Consider the following 24,353-nt stretch of genomic DNA (forward strand, 5'->3'; position numbering starts at 1 on the left):
GGAAATGGCAGAAACGCGGACTTCGTACTTCTTTTTACCAGAGTCGCTCTTTGATATACTGACAAAGTTCCCATAATGTAGCCAGTTGGTCACTCATTTAAAGAAATCGTGGTTTAAATCCCTTTGGACACGAGGAATCTTCAATTTCAGCAAGTGCGATTTTCATCCCACACAACACACGCTTGTATAGGCATAATACCTGATAAAAAATTAATCTTCAACGCAAGAGACTTACATCGTCTTCTTAAATAACAAATCTTTTATTAAAAAATTCTCGTTGATGTATACATTCGTAAACTGCCAGTTTTATACACTCACTGGCCAAAAAATTAGCAAATACAATGAGTAGAAGGGAAAAGGAGATGCAACTCTAAAAAATGGGGCAAAGTCGGTTCGATAGATGGCCACACTAGTTATTGAATAAAGGTTTCCAATTTTTTGGCCACTAAGTGTACTAAAATACGTTTTGTTAAAAAATATATTTTTTATTATTGACTTAAAATATATAGTTGTCGCATTGTTGTCAAAATGTATGTCGTTTGTATGTTTTCCATTGTTGTCAAATTGGAAATCGTTCGTATGTTTTCGTTGTTTTTAAAAAAATGCGATGATCAGAGTTCTCATTCTTCTTTTAAAAAAGGGGAGAAAGTCGGTGCGAAAGGTGGCTCCAGAAGTCATTGAATAAAGGTTTCTAATTTTTTGGCCAGTAAGTGTATTACTGTATACAAAGATGTGTTGCACAAAAAAAATTATTGTTGACTTAAAATATATAGTTGCCGCGATTTTCTCATTGTTGTCAAAATGTATTGTTAGTACGTTTCCATTGTTGTTTTTAAAAAAAATGCAACAATCACAGAGTTCTCATTCTTGTTTTAAAAAGAAGATACTGTTGAAATCGACTTCTCCTGCTCGCGAGTATTCTTTGTTGCTATGGTAACAATTCGTTGTTAACCGAAGCAACAATTAGCACTGGCTGCAGCTGAAAACGTCAGGAGCATTGTTGTCACTCCGGAGAATTAGTGGTGTATTAAAAAGCTTTTGCTCCAGAAGTCTCCTGATAAAAAAAAAAAAAAAAATTTGCGCATGCTCTGAGAAGTACAGAAAATAAAATAAGAGCTAGTTTTTAAAAGTTCGAGTTTGCTGGTCTACGTGAAACTGTACGGATGAGTGCAGAAGTCTTTCGTCCGAATAACCAAAATGAAGGACAAGGGCGAGTTTGACGAAACGATTTCGGCAAGATCTCTTGTTTGCGCGCGCTGTTAAAATGTCCTACATGGAATTCCGGGTCAAATACCGGAAGCGTATTAAAATGTAAGTTACTCGGTGAACGGAGAATTTCCATTAGTTTGGTACGAAGCACTTAAATTCTTGGACGTTTAAAGTCATGCTCTGCGATTCGACTCGTTGCTCTGAAACTGAGCAAGAATTATTAGCGAACGCTGTTCTCCTCACGATGCTCGTGACGGAAATGCCCCGTTCGGCAAACCTCCCGGCTCTGAACAGACGATTCTTCTCGCTACACAATAATATCCCTTCGGATTGAGCTTTTTTAAAACCAGGGGTATTTAAGGATTATGGTTACTTCGGAAGGCGCACGAACGCCACCTGTCGGAGAAGTAGCGTTAATTTCTCGAAAATAATCGTTGCCTTTAACCGATAATCAAATCTAGTCTGTTATTACGGTCTCAAACAGCGCTTATGAAAGTAGAATACTTGACGAAGGAAAAGCTGAAGCTTTCGAAACGTTATGCCTAAGTTTTGACAAGCGATTGCGTTATATTTTATTACGTTGAATATTTTGATCGACGCCCGCGATAAACTGAAGCAAATCTTATCGGAATATTATTCTAAAAGTATTCTTTAAGACTTTTCTTAAACTTCGCCTCGATTGTGTGCTGCTAAAGAAAACAAACGTGTAGCGATTGATAGGGGAGAATTAATTATCACGTGTTCTTTTGTTATTTTCGTTGGGAAAGCTCGACTTATTTCTTCCATTAGGTTTCAATCGCGCGACTGCGGACTTACGGCGAAAGTTCAATCAATTTCGCCGAACTTCGGATCATAGCCAGACGCGAACGAGGCAGAAAATCAAATCTAACCACTCTTTCTGTTGCCTTTCACTTCTTCTAACAAATATTTTTATCACGCGCATTTTGAACTTCCTTCTACTATCGCGTTCTCGAGATAGTTTTTAAGACTTTCTCAATGATGCACGGCACGTGAAGTCCACGGACGATAAAGTATTTTAACAGTCGTATAAGTTAACTGTCAGGTGACTGACTAAATGACCAGGCTATTATTCTATCTAATCAATGGATTAGATAGTTGTTAACAGCTTAAAATACATAATCTTGCTAAATCACGTGTGCATTTAACTTTTGTCTACTAGTGTACACTTCCAATTTTTTTAAAAGAGACATAAATTTTATTTAATAAAGAAAGCTCTAAGAAAAGTTAAGATTATCAATTTATTGAATATGAATCAAAAAATAAGCTGATTTTAAATTTTCGGTTCTAAGTTGAATTTAAAATAACAGAACATTACGTGTGGTTTCTATTTTAAAAATCAGTGGGTATTATGAGATAGTTCTTTCGAGCATGCGCGCTCAGTCAGTTTATGGATACAAAAGAACAGAAGTGCATTTCGTAACTGAAATACGAACAAACATCAGGTTTCATAGGCGTCTAGAAAGTCTTTTCTAAGTGTGAGCACACAACTTGATTCAGAACCCCCCCCCCCATTTCTCAGGAACTCGTTTCATTCAGCAAAACAATCAAACCGACCATAGACCACGCGATTTACAAAGTACACTGACGCTTCATAACCTTAGTCGCCTGGGAAAAGCTCCAACAAAATCGCAAGATGACAACTTGCTACAACGTTTACTCTAAAATTTAAACTGTTTTAAAATAAATTGAAATGTAGTTAATTTAAATTTGAAAAATATTTTATTTTAAATATAATTACAATATAATAAATAAAACTACATAATTTACTATTTTTTTTAAATAACAAACCACATTACAAATAGATTATACTTTTCGTAAAACTTGTTTGCTGTAGTGCAATATCAAGACAACTTGAAGTGCATCAAAGTTCATAAAAAAGGCTTTGATCTTTTTTCATTAATTTGGCAATCCATTATAATAACCCATTGGTTTACGTTTAAAAAAAATCCTTTTATTCTACGACCCCCCCCCCCAAAACACGGCATCACGTTCCGCTTCCAATCAATCAAAGTTAATTTCCTCCTGTCCGCGTAACCTTTGAACCGAAAGAAGCGTGAACCGAACTTCAAACGTACAAATACCTTTCGGTATCGGCAATCATTTATTTATCATATTCACCTGTTGATCGGGCATCGCGGTGAAGGGGGGTATTTTCGTAATAAAAATTGCGGCACCGTCACTTCCGCCCGAGCATCTGTTTTCTATCATTGACCGCCGTGTTTATGCCCCATTTTTATCCGAAGTTGCCCGTAATAATCATTAAGTTCCTCGAAAGGAAACAGCGACGCCGGGAACATATATGAAGTCCGGCGAAGTTATGCACACACCATCTTAAGACGGCGAACCTCGAAGCCGGGTACGAAGGTCCCTAAGAATACCGAGCACGTCTTGCTCAAAAGGTATCTACGCCGCATACGAAATTAATTATTTATTTTCTTAGTCCGCCAGCATCTGCGCCAAGATGTGCTATCGAGGAAGGGGGTCATTAATCTTTTACCGTCTTCTGGGCTCAAGTAAGCTAAAGAAATAAGAAGATTAAGTGGTTTCCATAAATTAGGGATAATAGAAAGAGAAGTAGTATAAAATATCGTAATCTTTTGCTGTGGTCTGACAGGGCGCATTACACATTTATGATTAACCGCGTTTAATCTGCTGTTATCAGAAGGTAATTCGTCTTCCGTGGACCTTTATTGAATTTTTAACGTGACCCCACCACAAAAAAACCAACATCTACACGAGGATGTATCTTATACAGCCTGAGAATTTTTAATTCCCAACGCTGCCGTCAGATGGCGCGATATGCAGCAGCCGACAGAAACTTAATTATTTGTGGTCCGTGGCGCGTGATGTACATTACAAGAATGAATGTTTCATTGTTGAATATCTCGGTAATATTTTGTTGGATACGTCTTCTGCCTTATTAAGATTAAGTTTTCTCACGATTATAAACCCTACGGCAAATAGACTGGATGTCATCCAACCCCCTCCCCCCCAGATTTCATGTCACCGAGACATGCTGGCCTAGTGGAGCATGACATGCTTTCAGGTTTATCTTAAGAACATCGCAGCAGTGATGAGAAATCCGGAACTACAGACAGTTGAATTGACCTCCGTCCCCTCATCTAAGTACTTTGGCACCAGTGCAAACTCTTTAATGCCACCCTGGGTCATTCACTGTACGAAATAACAGAAATAAAACAGGGCGGAATACAAATCGAGAAAAACAGTCAATTGTCGCCAGGTGGCGCTCGGTTGAGGACGATATACGTACATTGATCCTAATGATCAAATCGTATACATCTGTACAAACATTTTTGCACAGTTTAATTAACTTATAATAAACTAGATGGCGCTTGTGTAAGCCGACTTCCATCCCCTTAGTGGCTGCCATATCAAATCCTCCACTTAAATACATTTGTCAAAAATGGCAACGAAGATACTCATTTAGTGATCAGATCTCTCCATACATGCTGGAAGTAACTCTCGTCTGTTTACAGCTATCCATTTTGTCCAATTCCTGGAGCTATTTTTCAACAATAATGCTTTCTTTCTTTCTGGAGATAGGCAAAGTCTTTCCTAACCCAGGCGTGCTCATAAGAGATTACATTTGGTTTATCTACTTCGAGAAAGTTCCACCGAAATATGCATATCATAAATATAGAGTTGAACAGCGTGGACTTCACATTTTTTGCCCGAATCTTCTTGTCAGCCGATTTTATTCCTTCTTTACTATTTTCTTTTTCTTCTGTTTGCTCTTCATTCCCTTATGCACAATAGAGACAATAGAAATTAACACTATTCATATTTTAATGAACTTCATAAGTGATTCCCTAATTCGTGTACACGGAATCTGATCGGTCAAGAAAAATTCATCACGGAAGTGACGTCATCCGCTGCTTCCGCCAGAGGCGCAAGGTCTAAGCCCAATAGCCTAATTACCCATTTGATTGTAGCCATTTATTAAACAATGACTGCAACAGTACAAGTATTTGTCATATTGACTGCAACAATACAAATTTGTCAATTTCTGTTTTCGTCTCGCATTTTCGTTACATTCCATTGTTATTTGTTAGATTGTTATTAAATAACAATTGAATTTTTATTTAAAAGAAATGAGAAGGATGTTTCACATAAAACCATCTACCGCGCGTGCTCGGCACACGCGCCTTTTTTTTTTTTTTTTTTTTTTAGCTAAAGAGCAAAATTTTTAAACTACAAAAAGAAAAGATTCGCTAACGATGTTTTTTTTTTTTTTTTCGTGAAGAACTTCAGTAACATTTAGTATGCCTACTTGCGCTGAAACTATGGAGTAATAAATATTCTAAAATGTGTACAGAGTGTAAGAAAAGTTTCGTGTATACGACGCCAGAGGGAAAATGTTAACATTATTTATTTAGGCTTAACAATAAAACGAAATCGCAAAGGACACGTTTTTGTGTATATTACCGGAAAACAACTGTTTAATGTTCGAAGTAGAAAAACAGACGTAACACCACTCCAAAAGAAACGTGCATAATATAACACGCAGCACGCGCGCTCGTGACGTCACAGTGTTGATTTCGCAACAATGATTTCGCAACAATGGTTCGACAGCGAGGCTAAATTTAAATAAATAGCGCTTTTTAACTACGCGAGCGAAACTTCAAAAACCCATTCTTATGGAAATAAAGAATAGTTTGAGAAATGGCATTGGAAATAAATACAGCCACGGTTCGAGATTAATCGCTTGCAAATGGTAGACATTTGCATTAATTTAAATAAAGGCGCTAAAGAGAATTTGATTTAACAATGTTTTAATTCAGAAATCGTTATAATTTAACGTGATTATCATAAATAATCTTGGCGCGTTAAAAAAGAATTTTTTTATTGAAATACATCGGACACTTTCTGCGCGTGCGTATTTCGTGTATTAAATGCAAATTGCTTTTTGCGTTCGTATTGTCCACCTTATTGGTAATTACCGGTGGTTTCGTTGTTAAAATAGAGATCATTACGCGCAGAAGAGAGGACCAATCTTAAGCGCGTTGTTCTCGTGACATTTATAGATCACAGGTGTGCTTATTACACTAACACTTGTTCCCGCATTTGCCATTACTGTTATTAACTTCGCGGGCCGTATTTTCCGTGCCGTTCGATCGTTAACGTGAATAAGGTTTATTGTGTTCTTAGTACCGAACACGGTTTTCTTCATAAAATTTCTGGATATCTTAGAACTACGAATGGAAATCTATAATAATTCGATTTCAGACGTAACAGAATCAAAAATGAGAGGAATTGTAAGTTCGCGCTGATTAATGACGTCTTTTGACTCATGTGTACACTGCATTCTCAAAAGTAGTAGGACACTAGTATAAAATTCGCTCAAACGAGAGTTTAAAAATAGTTGGGAGATGCATTCAAAGGGTAATCCACCCATAGAATAAGCAGGGCCGGACATAAGTACAGTTGCCTGGTGCTCGAAGAAAAGCAAAACGTTGGATGTAGTTTGTGCCAACATGGAAGAGTCCAAATGTACACAGTCTGCAGGAATAAAGTTCAGATATGGGGAGTGAATAGCGGGTAAGCGGGTTAAGCATTCGATCTGACGTGGCAGAGTGGTCAGAGACAAGTATAAGCGTTAAAATCTGTCGTAGTTCGAATACACGTGACCGCATATTTTACTTTCCGTCACTCGCACCCTCGATTTTAACAAGGACACTCGTGTGGCGTCTGGTGGACGCAGCATGAACATCTATGTCAGATGTTCATCCCGCAAAATCAAAGCTCTATGGAAAGATTAACAGACGCCACGTGGGAATAGTTTTCTAAAAGAAAGTTTAAACTACTTTTACTCACTTGGCGTCTATTAAACGCCAAACAACTGTCTCTTAATTTATAGTACAGCAAAGAGAAAATCGAGTACAATCAGAAAATACTGGTGAGCAAAGATACACGAGACTCTTATCTTACTAAATCTCATTTGACTGACCCTTATACTCTCAGTATTTGTGAGAAATGGATAGCGTGAAACCTACCTGGCATTTATAACAGTTGTGAACTCTGAGACCTCTTCAACAGTTTAAGTTTAGTCCATCAAAGCGGTCGACACCGCACAGTCCCAGGGGAGGGGAGGGGCGCTGTTGCCTGTGTTCGTAGCCGAAGTTCCAATTCAGTCCAAAGAATATTACCAGCTGTCTTTAGGTACAAATGTTAGAATTAGTAGTGCTCGTTGGTTTATAATTTACACAATAGATGATAGTCTTCTGAAGGTTGTAAATAATACTTGGAATTGTGGATTCAAGCACTACAATTTAAAACTCAGTCTAAACCAACACCATGATGCCCCCTCCACTACTGAAATTTTACAACAGCTGATGTTGGAAAGTTCAGACAGACCGAAGGAACAAAAAGTCCTAAATGATTATTCTTCAGACAAACCTCATTGAAATTCAATAAACTGTACACAGCAACCCGCACAAACTGTGGTACTTCCCTGGAAGTTTTACAGTTACTCTACTTTGCACACGGCCTTTTACTAGTTCTGGAAAGGTTTGCGAATACGTTGGTGAGAATAGTGGATGGCCTTTGTGATCCAGCCAAAATGAGTTTATGCTTAAATATTATGGAGCAGAATGTACAGCCTCCACTTCAATATAACTTAAACTACTAATGAAACGTATAGTGGTATTTGAGAGATAGCGGAGGAACTATTTTTTGCATTAGTTCCTTCCGCGTAATGTGAATCGCCTTTGCATGCAAATATTTTACTTTTCACAGTGGCTGATTTGCTCTGAGTTCTGACGTTGCTCAAGTATTGGTTGCCAAGAAAGGCATTTTAAAATTGTCGTATTTAGTAATAATTAGGTTAAGATTTCTTTACTTATGTTAACACTAGAAGAAAGGGAAGAAGAAATCACGTTGGTCCACTCGATGTCTATGGTTTAACTGTTGATATTTTGTTGGCTGGTGCATCATAAGCCTTAGGCTTCCCTGCACCATATGGCCATTACTAATACTAATAGTAATACAGAACTGTTAGATGGCGGGTAGTTGGACGATTCAAACCCGGGCAGTAGCAGACAGAGATGACACGTTGGCTTAATGTGTCATTCAGTCTCGGCACAATGGAAGCACTTCCCGAAGACAGAAAGTGCAAGAAGAGGTGGCCAAGGTCTCCAGAGGGTTACATCAACCAGAATAGATCGCTATCTGGCTCTAACAGCAAGACGGAACCCTACGATATCCTGTCATCAACTGTCTCTTGAGGTTTCTAACCGGACTGTGTTAAGAAGGTTCAATTCAAGTGGACTCTAAGCGAGGAAGGCAGTGGTATGTATTCCATTAACCCCGAACCACCGCAGAGCTCGACGAAATTGATGCCAACGATATGTGATTTGGAGCCGTGACAAGTGGAGTACAGTTCTGTTTTTTGCTGAGTCCCGTTTTAGCCTGCAAAAAGATTCTAGACGATATTTCATGTGGAGACAACGAGGAATGCAGTACCGTCCCTCCAACCTCAGAGAAAGGGACACGTACGGTGGGAGCCGTGTTCTCGTGTGGGGCGGAATAATGATGAACGACCGCACCCCTCGTCATGTTTTAGATAAAAGTTCCGTAACTGCGTAGAAGTACCCACAACAGATCCTCGAACCCCATGTGCGACTTTTTAGGAGTACAGTTGGCCCAAATTTTCTTTTCACGCACGACAATGCCACTGCACATAGAGATCAAGTGGGGGATGAACATCTGGAACTGAAGATATCCAACGACTGCCGAGGCCAGGGCGATCACCAGATTTAAATCTGATCGAACATGTGTGGGACGCCTTTGGGCATTACATTGCACGCCGACAGCCATCTCCTCGGTCATTTGGTGAAGTATGGTCTGCGCTCGTGGAAACATGGGAGATGTTGACACAGAATCTTATAGATACCCTTAAATGGAGCATGGTTCGCCGCTGCGAGGCCTGTTTTGCCTCGAGCGGGATGGAAGTTTGAAATGGTTTTTTGGTAACAGGGTTTATTTTATTGCTTTTAAAACATATTAACTCGAGCCAGTGGATAGCATGAGTTGCAATTCAGTGGTGAGAGGCTAATAGTCGAGTTCAATACTTTTACATATTATTGATTTTATGTAAGTTCGTGTTATTTTAATATCCTGGTTTTGCCAAAATTGTCTGATACACATAATCAACACTGTATTTTAGAGGTGTAGAGGTTTAGAGGTGTAGTCCAGGTGACACAAATTGAGAATGAAGATATTTTTTCGCCTGTTTTTAAGAATTCCATAATTAGGATCTATAAATTCAAATTACAGGAGAAGAGGTTCAGACCAGATTGTAAGAAGTTTTCTCTTATCCAGCGAGTTGTTGATTGCTGGAATATGTTGCCTCCACGTGTAGTTGAGGCTCACAGTTTGAAGAATTCAAAGGTCAACTGGATATCCAAGTTACCTTCATGAGGAGGGAAGTGCATAATTTGTTGTTTATTATTTATTCATTTTATTTTTTAGTTTATTATTATTATTATATTTTTTTTTTTAACCGGTGAAAGAAAAGAGAATCCTGTGGCTTCCTTGCCCTTAATGCTAATACTACTACAAATTATTTCTAACTTCATTACGATAGAAAATTACGAAACCTTTGACAAGTTACAAAATCATTTGTAACTTGTCAAAGGTTTATGTGTTTGTGACTCATTAGCATACTATTTGAATTACTCATTAGTATTAGTATACTGAGTCATTAGTATTAGTATATTAATAAGTATTAGTAATTATTAATAGTAATTAGTATTAGTATCCTAATCAGTCACAAATAGTATACTAGACATTAGTATACTAATTACAGGTGAGTCACAAGTGAGTCATAAATAAATCAAAGTGAGTCACAAATAAATCACAAATAAGTCATAAATGAGTCACAAATAAGTTACAAGCGAGTATGAAAAATGTGTATTAGTACTAATTAAGTCACAATTGAGTCATAAATCAGTCACAAGTGAATCATAAATAAGTCACAAGTGAGTTATGAATCACAAGTGAGACACACGTCTTAAATAAATCATGTGTCACAAGTCAATTAAGTCACAATTGAGTCATAAATAATTCACAAGTCAATTAAGTCACAAGCGAGTCATTAAAAGTCACAAAAGAGTCATAAATAAATCGCAGTGAGTCAAAGTGAGTCATAAATAAATCACAAATAAGTCATAATTGAGTCAAAAATAAATTACAAGCGAGTATGACAAATGAGTATTAGTACTAATTAAGTGACGATTGAGTCATAAATCAGTCACAAGTGAGTCTTAAATAAGTCACATGTGAGTCACAAATAAGTCACAAGTGAGTTATGAATCACACGTGAGTCGTAAATCATCACAACTGAGTCATACATTATCACAACTGGGTCATATATTATCACAACTGAGTCATAAATTAATCACAAGTGAGACCTGTGCCTTAAATAAATCACGTGTCACAAATGTCCTAAATAAATCTAAATAAATCCTAAATAACGTGTCACAAATAATTCACAAGTCAATTAAGTCACAAGTGAGTCTTAAATAAGTCACATGTGAGTCTTAAATAAGTCACATGTGAGTCACAAATAAGTCACATGTGAGTCACAAATAAGTCACAAGCGAGTTATGAATCACAAGTAAGTCGTAAATTATCACAACTGAGTCATAAATTATTACAACGGAGTCATAAATTAATCACAAGTGAGACACGCGTCTTAAATAAATCACGTGTCACAAATGTCCTAAATAAATCACGTGTCACAAATGTCCTAAATAAATCCTAAATAACGTGTCACAAATAATTCACAAGTCAATTAAGTCACAAGTGAGTGATAATAAATCGCAAGTGAGTCACAAATGAGTCATAATTGAATCACAAATAAGTTACAAGCAAGCGAGTATGACAAATAAATCATACGGCATCCATAAATAAATTACAAATAATTTGTAACTTATTTATTAACTTTTTTTTATTCTTTCTATTATTGACAAAATCATTTGTGACTTGGAAAGTTATAAATGATTTTGTCAATATTTTGTCGAAATATTAAAAGTATTTTATAAGTCACAAATGATTTTTAGCATAACTTTCCACTTATTTAAATATTGTAACTCGTCAAATAGTTCACTTAAAAATTTTCGGAAGGGTGGTTAAGCTGTTTGACACGATCGCCTACTCGTGTCCGAAATGATCGGCGAGTGCAAAGTAATTAAAATGGGTATTCGGATTGAAGGCTCCTTCGTGAGTGGGAGTAAGGGGAAGGAGCATATTCTTTTCTCAGCTGCAGACTTCATCTCTACCCTGAAATAATTACCGCTAACCAGTTTTAAATATTCCTGTTTTTCCTTAAAAGCTTAATGATAATTACCGAAGCTTCTGTTAATTCTTGGGGTGTAATTAGTAAGTAATTAAGCGCAGAAAACTGCCATTTTCGGTGAAATTCAGAAGTGACTAGAACTTAACGAGGCGTGTGATTGCATCTTTGCTTTGACGCTGCGGAATATACAATTTATACCCCGGGCAAAGTTCCCCCGGACCCCTTTTGATCGCAGATAAATCCGGACAAGTGTAGGCGAATTAAGACCATCAACAGCTCGTGCACGAACGTGAACATCAGTAAAGACGGAATTAAAGTAGGCTGAAAACAAGTTTTACGGTTGGAGCAAAGAGATGGGCGAAGGGGGTATCGCCGAATGACTTTGAATCGGCAAAATTATCTGTTTTTTCGGAAATATATTTTGGCCAGTGAGTGTATTTAAAGCGTGTACGTCGTGAATATGACTAAATAATACTGTTCGAATTTCATTATTCGGGATTATCCATTTGTCGTGTCATCGGGTACAGTGTAAGATGCAGTAGGAGCATTCATTAGTGCGGTGCGTAATATGGGTTTTTACCCGAAATGGACATACATTGATTTTGGAACATTATCGTACATCTAAGTTATTTTACGATGCCAAGAGACATCGAGTTCTAAATATTGAAAATGTTCTGTAACTTTAACGCTCTTATCAGTTTAATTTCGATCTGTGACAATTATTACCCAACCGCGCTTTCTGATTTATTCTTCAATGGTATCCATTCTGCGCGTGTTCGCGCATCAGAGAACTGCACGTGTATTGTTCGCCGGCGACCCGCGTGAATGAAATAGACAAAATCGAAGTTGTTATCGTCTGCCGATGAAATATTCGCTCCCTTTATTTTATACATTCAAACCTTTCAGTCAAAACCAGTTTTCGGCACATTCGGTAAAAGCAACGAGACAGCTCTCACTAAGTTTGATGAAGATAACGCGGCGGTGGTGAATGGAAGATTTCTCCTCTTCGGAGGAGAACAATACCTTATTTATTCGCAACAACTGCGAAGCATAAAAGTCCCAATGCGCGTTTCGATCGATGAATTCGGAATGAATTTTATGCGAATAGAAAATGTCTTTGGGATCGACGAGAAATGTTACCACTTTACGCTGATCTCAGAAGAAATTAATCCTCGGGGAACTGCTATCGAAACCTTTATTGTGGAGTAATGCACTCTCCAACCGCTGTCATTCTGCATCGAAGGCGTGTAATCTCGTGTGATGGCAGCCACTGAGGTGGAAAAGAATGCCATTTTAATCACCGTGAGCATTGCGTACCTGTTTGAGGTTAAACTTTTTTATTAACTCCTTGGAACAATACAATAAATCGTATATTTGAGTATGCGCAAGCGCTTTAGATACCTTGAGAAAGGTTTGTGGCGAATTCACTAAACGTTATGCAATTGGTGCCTGTTGAACAGCTACATAAAAAATGGGCAAGATGAAACCCATTCATTCATGTGGTTACAAAGCAACTGGATGCAAAAAATAATTTTGATATCATATACTTGGATTTCAGTAAAGCTTTTGACATTGTTGCGCATGGAAGACTACTGTACAAATTGGAGCAGAATGGTATTAAGGGTAAGTTGCTACAATGGATAAAAGGATGGTTAAGTGCTAGAAGACAGAGGGTGGTAATCAATGGGTGCTGCTCTTCGTGGACTAATGTTATTAGTGGAGTCCGACAGGGTTCGGTGTTGGGTCCACTGTTGTTTTGTATATTTATCAATGATATTGATGAAGGTATATCAGGCTTAAGGTCAAAGTTTGCAGATGATACAAAGGTTGGCAGGGTTGTTAATGACAGTAGAAGTAACCCCAGAGAAACGTACCAACTGTGTGGTACTACACTTAAGGTGGTAGAAAATGAAAAAGACCTGGGAGTAATTGTGCAGGCAGATTTGAAGTTTTCTGAGCAATGCAGACAGGCTGCCAGGGCAGGTCATGGGGTTTTGTCAATGATATATAGGAATTTTGCTAGCAGGGAAAAGGAGGTGATTGTCCCTCTGTATAAGGCAATGGTCAAGCCACGCCTTGAGTTCTGCGTACAGGTCTGGAGGCCTCATTTTAGGAAGGATGTAGATTTGCTTGAGCGTGTACAGAGAAGAGCAACATGATTGGTGAGGGGAATGAAGGGATTCTCTTACCAAGAGAGGCTTAAGTTCTGCAAATTGCAGTGGCTGGAGACTAGGCACCTGCGCAGTGATCTGATTGAGGTATATAAGGCCTTGAATGGGTTGAACACGCTGAATTCTGATGGGATCCTTCCACTTGTTCAGATTGCGAACCTAAGGGGGCATAAATTCAAATTAAGAAAAGACAGATGTAGAATAGATGTGCGGAAATTTTCCTTTAGCCAGCGGGTGGTTAATTGCTGGAACAAACTTCCATCTGTCGTTGTGGAAGTTGATAGATTGAATAAATTTAAAGAGGAACTGGACAGGCATTTGGAGGGAATGGTGTGATTTTTTTTTTTTTTTTGGCTGATTCTGCATAAGCTCATACACTTGCCTTCTTGCATCACATGCCACTACTACTACTACTACATATAAATTTTGCTTCAGTCGCCATCTAGTAGCACAGAAGTGAACATGATGGAACCCATTCTTACTTGTAGAAATTTCGCTAAAGTAGCGCCATCTGATAGCACAAAAGTAACCAAGATGGGATCCATTCATGCTCCTAGAAATTTCGCTACACTAGCGCCATCTGGTAGCATAGAGAAATGACCAAGATGCAACCCATTCTTACTAGTAGAAATTTAGCTCCAGTAGCGCCATCTGGTAGCATAGGTAACCAAGATGGAACCCATTCTTACTAGTTGAAATTTCGCTCCAGTAGCGCCACCTGGTAGCATCATATCGCAACTGTTGTGAGCAGAGTGTCCAAAAAAAGGAGAAATATTGTCTCTTATGATCATGCACTCGACAGATCTTCGTTATCTGTTTTAAGACGGATTCCCACTCGCGCTGAAGAAATGCAATCGTTATCCGCGGACGCAAACTTCGATGAGACAACTCCCGATTCACATCACGATGACAGATCACTGCGGAGCGAAATATTCGGTTACGACCATTTTGAACTGCGATGCCGCCCAGTCGCATTGGATAAACAAAAATCCATATTTGGTCAGAAACAATTTTTTACGGTGTCGCTTGTCATTCGCGGACCGTGAATGCGAGGCACTTGTGTTGCCGAGTCTTAAGGTGACACGAAAACTAGCGAATCGATTGGCGAAAAGTATTCCGACGGAAGAGCCAGCGAAGGGAGAGGCAAGTCCCTCGCTACAAATCCCTTTGATACACCGAGGAGGTGAACTTTGAAATCCCTTTCTCTGCAGCGAGCGGTCCATGAAATCTGATATAGAGATAGGCGCACGAAACTTGGCAGAAGAGGAATTTTACGCCTGGTGAGCCGCGAAGATATAAACACAGCTCCGAATGAAACTCGCCGGATAGAATATCAAAATAACATCACGTGACACGAGCTTGTAGATTTCATGGCTGTGGTTTCAAATCCGAGCTTAAGGCCGCGCTGTTTGTTTTCCACCAAACTTCAAAACTGTCACAAGAAATCTACTTCATTTTAAAGAATGTTTTCCTCGTGCGCTTACATCCATGCAGACGTAATGTAACGGGGCCAAAAATAAATGCATCGTCTGCTCGCCCCCGGCGAGTAAAATTGATACCCGGCCGAGTAAATAACATTTCTTGTCCACTGTCTCATTAAAAGAAATATTGATTTACACTAGAGGGCGTGATGCAAAATGGTCGCTGTTCATTGAAAACACAAATTTATTCTGTTCTGACACCAAAACACAGAATCGAATTGAATAAATGTGGCTTTAGTATTTTTTTTCTCTCGTATATATGTTCTTCTTGATCTGTTCTATGATATTTCCTACTTAATTCTTTCACGCAACCTTCATTATGACGTCACAATCATACTTCCTACAGTAGTAACTGCGGGAAGTATGAATGCAAGAACACAAGTCATACGACTGCAACAATATAAATATTTGTCAACAATTTCTCTTCCATCAAGAAGAATATTCGAGATGAAAATTTGTGATGAAGATGGAGAGATCAGATTAGGGAAGATGTAGAAACGAAGGGAGAGTTGGAAAAATGAGAGAAAATAAGATTTGGGAAGATAGAAAAAGATGGAAGGGTTTGATTCACCTGACCAAACTTTAGGTTAGAACAGCGAGGAAGATAGATACAGAATTTTTTTTCGTCTCGCATTTTCGTTACATTTCATTGTTATTTCGTAATCAATATATACAAATCAAAATACCTAAAAGAAACGCCAAAGATGTTTCACATAGAACTATGTGCGCTTGGCACACGTCCCCCCTTTTTTTAATTGTTGAATGAAGTAACAATGAAATAAACTTGTTTTATACTTCATTCATTCTTACATTGTCAGCCAAAAAATCTTTCAGACAACCAAACAATTAGAGTGCAACAATAGAGAAAAAGCAAATGTTTATTCAACTTCGCTTTCTTTCATTGTTATACTTTAACAATAATGTAAGTTTAAAATGTTGCAGACGATACGGTCTTTTGAAAAATAAATAAACCAACAATGGCATTTAACGCATTCTTATTTCATCTGATCGAACTGAATCCGCCAAAAGCTTTGCACTTTCGATAAAACTGAATTACATTTTCTTCAGTTCCTTATAAATCGAGTTTTTTGTGCGCAGAGCATCGATGCACACGACGCTTTTTTTTGAAACCTTATGGCAGAAGCTGTCAGCAACTCCTACGAGGCATAAAATATACATTCTGACAGGAATTAGATTCTTCTGTTTTTTTATCGCCGGAATAAACTGAATCACTAAATTCATTACAAGTGCGCCCCCGCACGCCGTTCACCCGTCATTTCACCTGAATAATCAAAAGATAAATAAAATGAATCGAGGATCATAAACTCGCATTCCTCGAATGCGTCAGCTCCGGAATCCATCCTTATTTTATTTATTTTTTTTACGCCACGTCAGACGCTGACTTATAGCGGAACCTGTTACATTTCGTAAGTCCTCGGACCATACGGTAATTTCATTCGCTCTCGGCAAGCGATATATTTCATCTGCGTTGTCTGCGCAATCATGGAAAGATGGCGAGGAAATTCTGCAGGTTTCTTTTCGACTGGAATGATCACGTGCCTTAGAGAGCTACGATATGACAGGCTGTAAGCTTTTACTGACTGGGGGGGGGGGAGTAACGCGCTTCGAATCCCCCCTCGTTTCCTCCCCCCTTCACCTCAGTTCGGATCCTTTTGATTTTTCTGTAGGTGAGGGAATTGCAAGATTTTTTTTCTCTCTCTCTCTCAAGGAGTTATAAATCTCTCGGTCCGTTTATTTTGGAAAATATATTCTAAATAAACGCAGAGTGGCACATTAAAATATTGTGCCGGTTCAGCGTGGAAAATTTTAATAAAAACCAAAAATCGCGAGCAATAATCTATCAATCAAAGTGTTATGCGAAATCAATGGGATATTTCGGAGCAGTTGAATACAACTGCTCCGGCTGTTTCGGAGTGGCACACGTTGAAAAAAAAGTAGGTTAGATGATAAAAAGAATATCGATTTTTTTTTTCTTTCTTTGCACAGTTACTGATATCAAAAATCGACTCCAGTGTACTTCCTGTGATCCGGAGGCTTCTTTGTTCATTAAATTAAGTTTAAATAAGGCTACAAATCATAAGAACAAGTCCGTGGAACATTTTATACTAGTTTTTATAAATGTCCTCCGATATTTTCTTCCATTCGTCCCTCAAAGCAACGACCAGTTCAGTCCAGTTCTTGACTCGTCCAAGCTAGCCGGTGTCTGACTTTAATCGGGGTAATTAGCTTGTGGATATCTGCGCCGCTCTGGTAATCGATATCATACAGCATCCTGCGCACTGTACTGGTCCCATCGCCTCAGTGAAGGCATGTGCTGCGACAACGTCGACCTGCTTTCCGATTGGACAACTCTATGCACTCGTCCACTTCCATCTACAGATAACATCACCAATCGTCGACCTACAGATCGATTGCTTATTTGGCATCCTATCATTATCCTGCGCTTGAGGTCTGTTAACTCCATCGATCGCGGGACCTTGCATTCGCTATCATACTACTGCCAGAGTACGAGTGGATTTATAGTTGTATGGATTTATAGTCGTGACCAAATATCAACGGAGGGATATCCGAATGTTAATATAGGGCAGTGTATATTACAATTGACTCGTTGCTTTTTTAACTTTCACATAAACCGTATACAAGATCATGAGGAAAGAACCCATCATGCATTTTTCACCATGGCCAGAATTAGCTCTTGACTCCCCGCCCCCATTCATGACGCCCTTTAGTCCGACCTCAATTTTCTACCACTATTTAACGCGGTTCTCCTCTGGGAAATATCATCACAGACGAATTGGTCCATATCGTCTGCCACATCACTTAGACATCGCCTAATTTTTTTATTAAAGGTCCGATGCCCATCGCTACACCGGCAATTGGAAGGTGGAGAAAAACAACTTCGAACAAAAGGAGTGCTCGTAATTCACCGTTTGTCAACCCCTCGCTGTTTGTGCTCGACGTAACCGAAGATCAATGACAGGAATCGTCTGCTTTCATCCAACACGCGCACCAAGTTCCATATAAATGGGTGATACGACAAAGAGCAGACGATATTTTTTATAAAATACAAACAAACGAATATTCCCGTAGAGAGGCAAAATTAATGCGATCACATTACTTTACATACCTCCCGAGGCCGTGACTGTGTGCAACGAACCCACATTATCATTGGACATGGCGTTCGGTGTATGTATCTTTGGCCTTTACCTTCCCTTTCTCAATATCAACAGTTCGAAATGTCAAACTGTAGTAAGTCATAACTATCTCCTGGCGTGGCTTCCGAGCATCAAGCTTCGTTTGGTTGCTTCGTGAACAATTAACCTCTGGCAAAACGCCAAGTTTCATTAGCCAGTCAAACAAAGGTAAACACAGAAACCCGGTGTAATCTCTTCTTCGCCATCTTTTCCTGGGATCCAGCGAGTGTCAACAGGCTGCAAAGGACGCGCTTGAGGTGACGTCGATAATGGCGATTTACTAACGCAGCCGTCTAATGAGGAATCCGTAATTAAACGGGAGGAAGTTTATCCTTCGCCAGAGTGTTGACACTTTTGTGAAAGAAAAACAGTCGTCTGCTCCTATTCGTAGCCAAATACGCACTAATCAACGATCATTAATAACATTAACTCTACCAGTTTTGTTTCAATGTAAAAAGCAGCTTTTTTTTGCACCCCCCCCCCCCCTTTATGGATCGTTTGCTTTCATTTTATGAGCTCAACCACGTGAATCGGCGTCATAAATCATCGAAGGACTTTTGGAGACTTCTTGTGTCGTCTGTTTCTACATTGTTGTCCTGGCTTCGCTTTCATTGGTAAAAAATCGAACTCTATCCAGTTCTTTCTGTAAATGAAAATGTATTATTGTGGATGTACACTGACTTCACAAAAATTTAGAAACCTACAATTGGAGTCAACAGATAATTAAATGTGTATACGAATGTAGTTTTTGGATGGTATGATCACAAGTTCCTTAGTATCAGATAAATAATATATACCCTTTCCTGGGGCTCCTTAGTCGAGCCGATTATGGGACAGACAGGTGATCTTTCCGATTTTCTAAAAGGAGTTATTGTTGGAGCACGTTTATCACGAGCCACAATTGAGAAAACAAAAGAAATCACTTGTGTGTCTTTAAGCAACCATCTCAAAAGTATAAAATGAATGAACAGAAGACGAGTCCAAAAGGAAGAAATGTGGCAGGAAGTCGGTATTCCAATAGCGAGACCTTCAGGAATTTTAAGAGAATTGTGAGTCAAAATGGAAGGTCCACTGTGCAGTGGGAGTTGAAGAATATGGGATTTGCTAGTTGTGTATTAATAGGAAAGCCACGTCTTTGCAAAAAATCGAAAGATTCGACTGAAGTGCTGCCTCCAACGTCAAGACTGAACTGCGGAACAGTGTAAAAAGATCACGTGGTCTGAGGAGTCTCGATTTTCCCTTTTTTGAGCAATGATGGGGTGAAAGTGTGGTGTGAACCTCATGAAGCCATGCATCCAAACCGTGTCCCGTGCGCATCACACAAACCGCTGGAGATGGCATCATATTATGGGAGATGTTCTGTTGGTATTGACTGGACCGACTCATCTTGTTAGAAGGTCGTGTTGCGTTGCCTCCAATGAATATCTTTCTGTTGCAGCGGACAAACTTTAATGCCTCATTTTTACCCGGATTGCGGTGGATTCTTCCATGACGAAAATGCAACTATCCATCGGACAAAAATTGTATCTGAATGGTTCAAGAAACATTCCCAAGATTTCCATTATTTGCCCTAGCTGCCTAATTCTTCGGATCTATTTGAGAATATCCTTGAAACATCCGCCAAATCTGCAGCTAGGTTCTCTCAGACACCAAGAGGGCTCTACTGATAATGAATTAAGGTTTTTAATCATTTGGCCAATGAATGTAGTAAAGAATTCTTTAGCCTCTCCATTTATATCAACAAAATAATACCAGTTAGTATCATGTCTTTGTTTTGCAGGTGTGTCTTGCAGACTGTGAGAAGTTGATGCCGTAAATAATCAAGCGGTGATCAACCCTTGCCTTAGAACCTGCGTACCCTCTGTGGATTCCAAGAATTACTTTGTACATTGTCATGAAATTACTTTGTACATTGTCCTGAACTGTTAGTTTTATGCGAAAGGCAAACATCAACGTTTTATTTAAACATGGTTCCACCCTTTAACAAATCATTGGCTTCCTTTATTAAACACAAAGTTGCAAATACACGAAGATTCGTATTTTATTATTTCTTTGGCAGTCACAAAATGCACGGTTCTCCATGTAATCCGAAAACAAAAGAATACTAACACTTGTGATTGTGGAAATTATCAGGCTCGACCTAGGGGCAAGGCCCTCGAAGTGGTTGGCTTGTGCATCATGATCCAACTGAGAAAAAAAAAAAAGGTACATTAACTCTAAAACAAAAATAGAACAAACGAAAGACTCTTGTCCTTTGATTATAAATGACTGGCTGATTGTAGGTGTTGTTGTTGTTGTTGTTTTGGATTTCAAGAGCATCGTCAACTAAGGCCATGTTGCTCCGTGTATATTGTCTGTAAACTGCATGTGTTTTTCTGTTTGTTGGACGAAAAACCACAGAATATTGAATGTCTTTCTCTTGGCGTGGCCAGGAGAAAGACATTCAATATTCGGTGGGAGAGACATCTGAAGGAACGTGTTATAAGATGGGAACTTTTCCTCTGTTTTATAAAATTGTTACAATTAACTCCCGCTATGAAGTGAATTTTCTTGTGCTCGTTCTCGCTGTTCTTTCTTGAGATAAATCAAGCACGTTTATCTGGTGAATGACGTATTTCATCTAAAAATGACACTCAGCCATTTTAATTCGGCGACTTCAGAAAATGTCATTCAATGAAATCCACTGAACAGGAAAATGTTCGAAAATGAAGCAATCCACATCGGGAGCTTTTCGGAAGTGGAACGGTTCCACTTAGGAACTATTCGACAGCTGTTAGAAAGCTGAATATTCTGTTCCAAGGTGGATATCCTCGAAAGTGCAGCAAATCCACTTAAGAATTGTTCGAATATGGAACAATTCCACTGAAGAAATCCACTTTCGAACTGTTCGCAAATGAAACACGCTGCTGAGGTTGATGCACGTAATGGTAGGAACATTCACCGGGCAGAACCAGGTACTTGTTGTTGCGAATATAGGGTGCGCACATGAGGTGCATGCCAACGCTTGTCACATTGTAAGAAAACTGCCTCTGTGATTGGGTGCATGCGCACGCCTCTATTGCGATTGAAAACACTATGGCATCCGGATATATCAAGTGACTCGAGCCACAACCGTTGATCGTAGTGACGTGATTGACCAATGATCTCGGTATCAAGTCGGGGATTGAGGTCGTGCTGCAACGACCAAGAGTGTTCTGCAACTGCAGTGCGCGGAGTCAGCAGACTGGATGGCCCTTCATGCTCTGAGATGCTGTCCTGGAGTTTCCTGGCAGTTACTCCCATATCAGTTGCCGCAATCATGGCAGGTGATGCGGTATATCGAGCCGCTTTGTAAAAAGGAGGGGATGGATATTTTCGCCCTCGAGACATGCGATCGTAATTTTCTACCGGAAAGCTGCAAGCATTCACCCGGTGCCCACGCAGGATCTTAGAAAGGCGTTCTGAAACGCCTGAGTAATATGGATGTAGGCGGTAGAGATCGTCTCGTCATTGGGAGGGGGGGGGGGGCGGAAAGCTCACGAAACTGCAAAGAACATTTGTCAAGAGCAGGATAGCCACAGCTTGTAAGGTCGGCCTTTATTTTCGAAATTTCACTACGCCTGTCGTCCATGGAGCTGGAATGGGCACAGACAATGGTCCCGTATTGATAGGATAGCTGACAAGCGTTGGCATACACCTCATTTGCGCATCCTACATTCGCAGCAACAAGTACCTAGTTCTGCCCAATGAATATTCCTACTATTGCGTGCATCAACCTCGTGCACGCTCTTTGTTTGTCTGGCATGACCACGCCCGGCATATTCTTGATTCCATATGTAGCGTATTTTATGGCTGAAGAAGAGACCCTTAGTCTCGAAAGCGTCTGTGCTCATTTTATTTATTTGTACTTGTTTTATCCTATTTATTAGTTCTCAATAAACCTTTAGTTACTGTTTTCTGCATAGACAATATATATTTATCTATCATTGTGATAACTGGAATTAGTGGAGTCATCTGAGCCATCAATGAATTTGGTTTATCTAAGCTAAAGGATGACTCATTTTAGTTCAAATGACTCTAACGACTCAGTTTAGCTCAAAATGATTCAACCTTAAGTTTATTAACGCTTCTGAACACTATTACTTCGCAAAATAATAGTAATTAATTCATTTGATCCCGAGTAAAAACAGTTGTTGGAATAATTAATTCTGTTTTGCACTACGTTTCGGGAAATAGATGTACTTTTACAAATCACCTGTGCTGTCGAGGCTAGTAATTTGAACTCGTAAAGAATCTTGCTTTCTTTAGCTATCCAGCTAAATATTGTACTCTCTCTCTCTCTCTCTCTCTCTCTAATAAATAAAAATGCTCTTCTGCCGCGAAAATCATCAATTACTAAACCTGGGCTGCTTTCTCTGTTACATTTCTTCCCCGGAGCGTCCAAACAGCATCGATCTTCTCCTGTCACTCGAGCAGTTATTACTTTAAACTTATCTTTCGTGCAATGACAAATTAGTTTCTTCTTTTCTGTCTTTTTTTTTGTGCCAAGAGAAAACCAAGAACGAACGAAATGTTTGTAGTTTCTTTCGTAGCACAGAATGTCTTTTATTCTTTAAAAATCAATTCAAATTATTTAGAAATACCTGAAGAAATTAATTAAATGAGCGCGCTGGATAGGACGTAAAACATCGGCTTGAGAGTTTAATAAGAGAAAATTGGAAAAAATAAAAGAATTCAGACTGGTTTTTACTACTAAGTACGGGATATACTTTTAGTTCTGTTTTTCTAAGTTGTCCGTTTTCTTCATTTTATTTCATTCCAATTGTTTTTTAACGCCCTGAGAATCAGACTACTTTTCAAAGTTTGATCGTGAAACATTGTGCACTCATGCGTATTGATCTAGAGCGCACTGTGCAATAGAGGAACAGTTCCAACTAGGACAGTTGCAGGAGTACCAAGGTAAGAAAAGTTCCAGTTTCTTCAGTTCATGAAAGTGAAACACGAAAAACAGTGCTACTGTTCCATCTTCCGGCAGTTCCTATGTGGAACTGCTGGAAGATGGAACAGTTCTACTGAGGAACTCTTGGAATGTGGAACCGTTCCACATATTCGACAGCGAAACACTATTCAAAAGCGAAACACGCTATTTTAAATTGGAACATGCCATTCCAAAGTGCATTGGAACAGTTCCATTTAGGAACAATTCAAAAGTAGAACATTTCCATTAGAGGGATCCATTTTCACTTTCGAACAGTTCAAATGAAATGTGAAGTTCTAAAGTGGAACGCACTGTTCAAGAGTGAAATCTTCGCAGAGTGGAACACTATTTTCCATTTCGAAATTGGAAACGTAATAATTGTTCGAAAGTGGTACATTTCCAAGTAAACGTAGCCCAGTTGTCAAGCACATTCGAACTATTTGGAAAAGTTCCAATGAACTGTTTCTTTTTCGGACGATTCTTAAGTGTTCGAAAATGGTACGGTTACAATTGATAAAATTTCGAAAACGGTACAGCGTCAATTAAAATCTGTTCGATTTAGGAGCAGTTCCATTTATGAACTATTCGAAAGTGAAATAGTTCCAATTAGTAACTCTTCCAGGAACTGTTTCAATTAGTAACTGTTCTATGTTCACTTAGGAACTGTTTAAAAAAGAAGCATTTTCAATTCGGTTTTATAATGGAACTGTTGCGAAGTGTAACACTTATGCTCCAATTACTTTGAAAGTGAAATATATTTGTATTATGCTAAAGAAGAACGTGCCGTTCCACATTGAAATTGGAAACTAACTGTTCGAAAGTGAGGCGGGCCAATTAATAACTGTTTGAAAGTGAGAACTGTGCGAATCTCTGTCCTGATTTCTTTAATATCAACTAACTTAAATCTTTATCATTACCTATTCTCCACAAGAGGCCAACAAAGCTTAGTTAATATCAATTCATGACACTCTGCGAGAAATA

The 24,353-nt window shown here is 38.9% G+C and overlaps 1 protein-coding gene across 1 annotated transcript in view; it reads right to left on the reverse strand.

Annotated features, from left to right (window-relative positions):
* Nucleotides 1-7,344, reverse strand: part of LOC150078960 (uncharacterized) — a 107,014-nt gene extending 99,670 nt beyond the window's left edge. Inside the window, exon 1 of the mRNA XM_090382222.1 lies at nt 7,245-7,344. Coding sequence (XP_090238348.1) covers nt 7,245-7,251 — 7 coding nt within the window. The 5' untranslated portion in view covers nt 7,252-7,344. The remainder of the gene's footprint in view (nt 1-7,244) is intronic.
* Between the last annotated feature and the right edge of the window lie 17,009 nt (nt 7,345-24,353).

This window comes from Mastigoproctus giganteus, chromosome 10, assembly GCF_048544385.1.
Source record: "Mastigoproctus giganteus isolate SK-2022 chromosome 10, ASM4854438v1, whole genome shotgun sequence".
NCBI classification, from domain to species: domain Eukaryota; kingdom Metazoa; phylum Arthropoda; class Arachnida; order Uropygi; family Thelyphonidae; genus Mastigoproctus; species Mastigoproctus giganteus.